Below are 8,216 nucleotides of genomic sequence, written 5' to 3'. Positions count from 1 at the left end.
TTAAAAACCGATTAGTGACCTGTAATAGCAAGTCACTAGGGTTCTGACGATCCTCCGACCAACTAGCCACCTCTGGCAACCATATGGTCGCCTCCTCCAGCAGAGCAGAAGGCGACCATTTTGGTTGCCTTCTCATGTAGGGTCGCCGGGATTTGATCGGGAGGCGGTCGGAGAGTCGCTGGAACTCTAGAAACTTACTATTACAAGTCACTATCCAGTTTTTGGCCTTCAATGCACCAAAATGACATGTTCATACGTTCAATTGCAACTTTTGAAAGTTTAAAGACCTAATTGACTTTTTGAGGAAATTTTAAGCGTTTATTTAACATTTTTTCTTTCCTTTTAATCATATAATTAATAATTAATAAGAAAATTAATTAATCCGCTTTATTGCTTCAATCCATGTTTACAATATTTTAAAAATTAATTTGTTTAATTGTGATTTCATACAACAAAATATATTTTTACAGTAATTTAGATGGCATAATAATAAGTCAAAGACCTTGTGGTTAAACATCATAACTGTGGTCTCAATAGTATTTGAGAAAATATGTATTGACAGATACTACATTATAACAGAGTCAATAATACTCAAAAAAAAAAAAAAAAAAAAAATTGCATAATAATAATAATTTATTAAGTAAACGATATTAACCATCGCATTAACTTATTACAAACAAGATCAAAATTCAGAGCAATGACGGGCACAAAACTAGTTTGTTGCGAAAGTAATATTTTGAGCGTTCAATTAATCTCCTAATCACATTAATAATTAATAATATTGAAATAACAAGACTTTCTTGCATAGAAAAAGAAAAAAAAAAAAATTACTAGCTAAATTAAACTCTCTCATCCTCTTCTTGAATCCGAGCCAAAATTCGATTCGCAACAGTTGCAATTCTCTTCACAGAGGTGAACTTGGAGCCATCTTCCACCTGCAGTAAAAGAGGAAAAAAAAAAAAAAAAAAAAAGTCACATCTCAGTAAATCCTGTGACTTTACTTAAATACACATTTTACACTGTCAACTTATTAACAATTACCCCCTTCCCCACATAAGTCAATTATCTCACTAAATTATAAACAATGAAATGAAAAGATAAAAAGCTAGCAACACAGGACTTTCCCTCTCTAACTGATCCACTTTCTTCAGCCAACACTTAAAATCTCCACGTTTTCACTTAAGTCATGTTTTCCTTATATATTGCATGAACAGAAAATATAAAGAATTTCATTAAATCAATTAAGGAGGCATATATGAAAATCAAAATTTTCCTTCAATTTTCAAATTTTTAACTAGCCGTGGACCTTCAAAAGTAAAGTAAGAGCAAAGTCGTCATTTTAGAAAATCCATGCTTGGTTAAAATTTGAAAGTTGAAGAATCACGACTAGTTAAAATCATTGTTGTAAAAATTGTCTTAGGCGGCTACCTAGGCGCCCGAGTCGGCCAATTCAGTCGAGTGTTTTTTTTGAGTTGTTTTTCTTATTATTATTACTCCTAGACGCTCTAGGCGCAAGGCGCGCCCAAATGCCTGAGTAGCGCCTTCAAAAACATTGTTTAAAATTTGAGAGTTGGACAAAAGCTGGTTAACTTGAAAGTTTAATGGACCATATGTGGTTAACTTGAAAGTTTAAGACTAAACGTGACAAAATTATTGTATTCGGAGGACTTAGATGACATTAACTGTAAAATTTGATGAAGAGCAGAAAATGTATGAGTTTACCTTGAGGCTAAGAGAGCAGAGAAGAAATTGATCAGTCCTTGATAGGTTGAAGTGAAGGACAGTTAGCATGAGGGTTTCAATCTGAGAAATGAATCTGGGAAGCAGCTTTGGTCGCCATTTGGAGTGTAGCTTAAGCTCAACATTATTATGGTTTTCGCCACCCATCGTGACTTGTATGTGATCGCCACACGGCGTTGACAATTCATATCCACGGCAACCATCACTTGCACCAATATTCGCATCTTGAAGAAGATTTGCAGTGCTATTCTTGGCACACAGGAGTTGCAGCTCTTCTTCTAGCTCTTTCACATAGTTTATTGCTCCACCTAGGATTGATGCTTCATCACCCTGCTCATCATATATATTTTTTGTTAGAGCATCTCCAACAGTTGTAGTTTTTGAAGAGTTTTTGCCGGTGTGATTAATTAAAAAAGAGAAGATGATGGGGGAGAGGAAAAATAAAAAAACAAAACAAAACAAAGTTGAAAAGAAAAATAAAAAAGATTCACGTTAGTAACACGCTCGACTGGGTGCTAGGTTGCCCTTCACGCAACCAAGCTTGCCAGTAAGATTTATTGCAGTGGGTCTCACAAAGTCTACCACAAACAAAGGCATTTTAGGATTTTTTTTTTTTCTCTCCTCACTCTCTCTTATCCATCAAGAACTACAGGTGGAGATACTCTTAGACCATAGGTATCCTAAATAAATTATAAAGGCACATTTAAGCCTGTACTATACTCAGACTAATCCTTATTCGTACCGGAACGGTTCAATTAAAGGGCAAAGTGTTGGTCATATTAATTTTTTCACACGAGAAGGGATTTTGAACTCACTAGTGATTTTTCTATACGAGAGACGATTTTGAACTCACGATCTCTATTAAGAGATAAGAGTGCACGATCACTCCAACCAATCTGGTTTGCGCATTTTATATATATTACCATAACAAAACTCTTATACTTCAATTTTTTTTTTCTTTTTTTTTTTGGGATTGAATTTAAGTTACTATTGACCCTCTTAGAAAAAGCTCTTCCAAACACTAATGATGAGTCTGGATGGCACTTGTGGAGCATGTAATCGTTATAATACCTTCTTCTCTTATACATCAAATTACTAACAACAACAACAAATAATAATAATAATAATAATAATAATAATAATAATAATAATAATAATAATTAAATTTCAAACTCTTGATATACACAAGTGAAGGTGGCAAATGGGATACTTGGACAAGTCAAAAGAGGTTAAAGAAAAAGAATAATGTTTTCCAACTTGTTAACATGACTATGGATTATTATAATATTAATGTGTCGGTAATAACAATTTTGATATATTATAAAATTTTAACAATATATATTACAAATAATTAAAGTTGTAATTTGTAAAGAAAAAAAGAACATATTATTTTAATTACAAAACTTAATAAGTTAAATTTTGTACAATCTCTTATTTAACTTGTTTTTTTTGTGTGATGAAAGAAACACACAGTCACTATTCGAGGATGTGTAGTGTCTGAGTAATTCTGCTTTGTGACCCTAGTTGGTAAAGGATCACAAGGAGGTAAACCATCCTAGGGTGTCCATAGCTAACCTGCTCAATTTTATTTTAAAAAAAAAAAAATCTATTGGACCACAAGAAGGTAAACCAACTTAGATTGTCCATAATTGACCGGCTTAAACTAGAATAACCAATAGGTCGCTCCCATTGAAAATTGAACTTATAATCTTGTGGTTAACAAATCAATCGTTTGACCAACTCTACTGGGTGAGTTCTACTTAGTACTTACATGTACTCTCAAATCTTACTCCCTCAAATTTACTCTCTGTGGTGGTTCTGATAAGCTATTTTTTTTTTAATGTGGGTCATCAAGATTTTGTGTGTAAGTATAAATTAAGAGTAAAAAATGAGAGTAGACATAATATTTTCTTGTTGGGTTTTCCCTAACTTGTTTTTTAAAGATAATCTTAAAATTAAAAGGGTCTCAATTAAATTACTGAATGATAGGCGGAGCTATATATATATATATAAACCACCTATCCAAAAAAAAAAAAAAAAAAAAAAAAAAAATCAAACAAAGAAAAAGAAAAAGAAAACAGCTGATCAAACGAACTACCTTTTGGATATAAGATTCTGGTAACAGGCTATGGAGATAGGAAAGATTGTCATTGATTTGTTGGCGGCGGTTAGTTTGAGCGTTGCTTCTCCGGTGCAGCTGTCTTGTCGGACCAGCAACCTCGTCTTCTTCTTCTGCAACAACAACGTGGTCGGCAGGAGGAGAGTTTGGAAGCCATTGGTGATGATGATGAGGTGGTGGATAATAACTGCAGGCTTCAAATTCTGGGAAATTTGGGCATTGAAACTCGAGTGGGAATTGGTTATTATTAGCAACAAAGTCACAACCACTCCAGCTCACTTGGGGGACTTTGTAGAGCGCCATAGCTTCAAGCTCCATTAACACTAATCTCTCTCTTTAATTCCCTATGGTTGTTGTTGGGGTGAATTGTCTCAGGTTTTAAAGCTCTTCAATTCCGACGGTGCAAATTATTTGTGGACCCGGTTCCACTTTGCAACGTGGACTCAAGTCTAAATGTTCACAATTTACCTACTAAAACACAAAGAACCAATAACGCCTCCACTAAAACTTGAACTCACAACCTTCCAAATGGAAGTCCAAACCAAGTACCATTAGAGCACATAGTCCTGATAACATATATGTATTTGATTATCTTGTTTTGTATTTACAAGTTCTTTTCAAATACTGCTATGAGACAATATTAAAAGAAGGAATTTAATGACCCTATATTGTATTCACAAATTTTCTTGTATCGTTGTTATATGTTTTGACTTTAAAACGTAACTTAAAGTTTTGACAATTTAAAGGGGCAAGATGTAATTTTGGATTTAGTCATAAATTATGATTCCATTTTCGAATTTAGTTCTTTAATATTTGATCATATTTTGCCTTAATTTTAATAACAGTACATGTGTCCAAATATAATCTGTTGAGCATATAACTATTAATGTGCAATCCAATTATCAACTTAGGCTTTTAGTTGAGATGGAGCACATGTTTTAATTTGGTATTAGAGCTAGACCAAAGGTCATGGGTTCAAAACTCAGCCCCATAAGCGACTATGGTCCACAAGTGAGGAGGATCGCTTTTGGTTAGACCACGAGATGTCCTGAGTACTATCGCGCCACCCATAGACCACGAGATGTCCTGTGTACTATCGCGCCACCCATAAGCGAAGCGACTATGGTCCACACGTGAGGGGGACCGCTTTTGGTTAGACCACGAGATGTCTTGAGTACTATCGCGCCACCCATAGACCACGAGATGTCCTGAGTACTATCGCGCCACCCATAAGCGACTATGGTCCACACATGAGGGGGACCGCTTTTGGTTAGACCACGAGATGTCCTGAGTACTAAGCGACTATGGTCCACAGGTGAGGGAGACCGCTTTTGGTTAGACCACAAGATGTCCTGAGTACTATCGCGCCACCCATAAGCGACTATGGTCCACACGTGAGGGGGACCACTTTTGGTTAGACCACGAGATGTCCTGAGTACTATCGAGTCACCCATAAGCGAATATGGTCCACACGTGAGGGGGCGTGTTGAGCATATCCGCTTTTGGTTAGACCACGAGATGTCCTGAGTACTATCGCGCCACCCATAAGCAACTATGGTCCACACTTGAGGGGGCGTGTTGAGCATATCCGCTTTTGGTTAGACCACGAGATGTCCTGAGTACTATCAGCGCCACCCATAAGCGACTATGGTCCACACGTGAGGGGCGTGTTGAGCATATCCGCTTTTGGTTAGACCATGAGATGTCCTGAGTATTATCAGCGCCACCCATAAGCGACTATGGTCCACACGTGAGGGGGCATGTTGAGCATATCCGCTTTTGGTTAGACCACGAGATGTCCTGAGTACTATCAGCGCCACCCATAAGCGACTATGGTCCACACGTGAGGGGGCGTGTTGAGCATATGGCCATTAATGTGTAATCCAAGACTTTTGGTTAGACCATGAGATGTCCTGAGTACTATTAGCTTAGGCTTTTGGTTAGACCACGAGATGTCCTGAGTAAATCTTAACTGTAGAAGGTATCTTTAAGAGAATCTGAAACTTAAGTGGATTAGACTAAGCTGTTCTAAGACTACTCTTGTTTCACAAATAATGTGAAAAAAAAATATACAAGAGAGCTTGTACGTAGAGTCGTAGACTCGAATTAGTTTTTTTTTTTTTTTTTTTTTTTTCTTATTAAGTTTTTTAAATAAAATTTTAATAAATATATTAACAAATTATCATTTATGAAAAAAAAAACTTATTATAACTCTCATGTGATAAATGTAAATAAATAAATTATTATTAATTTTTAATTAAAACCAAATTCATTAAAATAAAAAATTGCTTATATATTATATATAAATATCCATAAATGTTACATTATGCTTTTGAGTTTGAAATTGAAATTGGAAATTTTGATTGATTAAATGATGTTTAAAGATTAATGTGAATATGCTAGCTACTTAGCTAGTCTGTTATAGTTGAAGTTTTTAAGAAGTTAATTTTAAAATATTAAAAGTTTTAATTGAGTACATCCAATCAAAAAAATTGATGACCTTAAATTTTAGGCAATTTATATCCTACACCATGACGCGCATTGCATTGTGCGCCCTGATGCAAAACGACGTCGTTTCAGATTTTTTTTTTTTTTTTTTTAAATTTCGCTACCCTGTGTTGGCGGTTAATTTTCTTTAAAAAAAATCTCATGTTTAAAAATGTACATAATTTTATACTAGAATACACATAATTGTATACATGAATGTACATAATTGTATAACAAAATACACATACTTTTAAAAAAAAAAAAAGATAATACATATAATCTAACATAATACATAATATACATAAACTTTTAACATAATAAACATTAACTCTTAACATAATACACATAAATTTCATGTTTCGGATGTACATAATTGTATAAAATAGATGTACATGATTGTATAAAAAGTGTACATAACTGTATAAACAAATATACATCATCAAGTCAACTGCCTACATAACTTACCAAAACGACATTGTTTTGAGAGGCACGGGGCGCATAGTGCTATGCGCGCCGTGGTGCAGGGTATAACGATTGTAAATTTTATGGCTAGGGCAAAAACATTTTAGCTTGATAAAAATCAGTTCGATTAACCCAAAACTAATAAGCTCAATGGCCCAAGAGACTGGCATGAAACTAATTGGATTGGCCTAATTGATATCCTTTTGTCAAATTCATCACAAAGACTTTGAGTAAAGAAAAATTAATCATTAAAAAAGTCTAATAAAAAAATAGTAAAATGAAATTGATAAAATATGACGAAATTATTATATTTTTTTTCGTTTTCTTTTTCTTTCATTTCTTTCATTTTCATTTTTCTCATTCTTTTCATTTTTCCTTTTTTTTTTTTTCAATTCTGATTCATACTTCAACAAAACAAATACATCAAGAAAATCGGGGCCTTAGTTCAAGGTGGATCATAATCCTCAAAAAACACCGAGGGGACATCATCATGAACAAGCAAAGCACGCACCTTCGGCGGTAAGTCAAACAAAAAAAATAAACTCCCCATCCTTATTCCCAACTCAATCTGCCAATGCAGCCACAGGAAGATTACCCTGCGGCAAACACTGAAGAACGAAATTATTAATTAAAAATTTAACTTAAAACACTACCACAATGAAAAGCTGAATCTGCGATTATCACTTTTTCTCCGAAAAGATTGAATCTCAATTTTAAGGGGCCCCACACCTTGACCTGATAAAACATTTGAGATGATATAAATCACAATGCATGACTTAACGACTCAACAGACGATATCAAAAGTCGATGCGCACAAAAGATCTGCGATTAACACTAGACTACATACTCCATGTATGTTCTCAATTGTAACAAGAAAGTATGTTGTGGCTATGGAGTCCACATGCAACAGGGACGAGGCACGTGAAGTTTCCAATTAACTTACTGAAATGATGATATCAAGAAATCATATTTTGTATCGGAGTAACCTTTTGTTATACTTTCAAAAGGACATTTACAAAAAACAAAGAGAGAATTACCTTTTGGAATAAATATATGTGGCTCTTCAATTTTTGTAAATTTTCTATTACCACATAAAGTCTATGATTGATTGACTTTATTACATGAGATTGTCGTAATAAATGCATCAAACCATCAAATAAGAGCAGCTCAATTGATTAAAGGGGTAAAATTTAAGAACAATGACTCTCGATCAAGTTTCACCAACGGCAGTGTGGGAGCAACCTCTCAAAGTGAGGGAGACTCCTTAAGCGACGTAATAAACAAATGCCTAGCCTCTGTGTTAAGCTAAGTTACCATGATTTAGATCCTTCAAAATGCTCTGTTGGGTTGGGGAGTGGGAGCCATTGGCCTGGGGTTAGGATTCAACTTTTTTTGGAACAACAAACTA

At 34.6% G+C, this 8,216-nt stretch overlaps 1 protein-coding gene across 1 annotated transcript; it reads right to left on the bottom strand.

Annotated features, from left to right (window-relative positions):
* Positions 1-667: 667 nt before the first annotated feature.
* LOC109184763 (transcription factor bHLH96-like) lies at positions 668-4,195 on the bottom strand. Its single transcript, XM_019334799.1, has 3 exons — positions 3,839-4,195; positions 1,723-2,070; positions 668-935 (listed from the first exon to the last, which is right to left on the bottom strand). The coding sequence occupies exons 1-3, from the start codon at positions 4,175-4,177 to the stop codon at positions 840-842; spliced, it is 783 nt and encodes a 260-aa protein (XP_019190344.1). The 5' UTR covers positions 4,178-4,195; the 3' UTR covers positions 668-839.
* Between the last annotated feature and the right edge of the window lie 4,021 nt (positions 4,196-8,216).

Source organism: Ipomoea nil, unplaced genomic scaffold (assembly GCF_001879475.1).
Source record: "Ipomoea nil cultivar Tokyo-kokei standard unplaced genomic scaffold, Asagao_1.1 scaffold1286, whole genome shotgun sequence".
NCBI classification, from domain to species: domain Eukaryota; kingdom Viridiplantae; phylum Streptophyta; class Magnoliopsida; order Solanales; family Convolvulaceae; genus Ipomoea; species Ipomoea nil.
The sequence above is the reverse complement of the archived record's forward strand: the minus strand, read 5'-3'. Positions and strand labels throughout refer to the sequence as shown.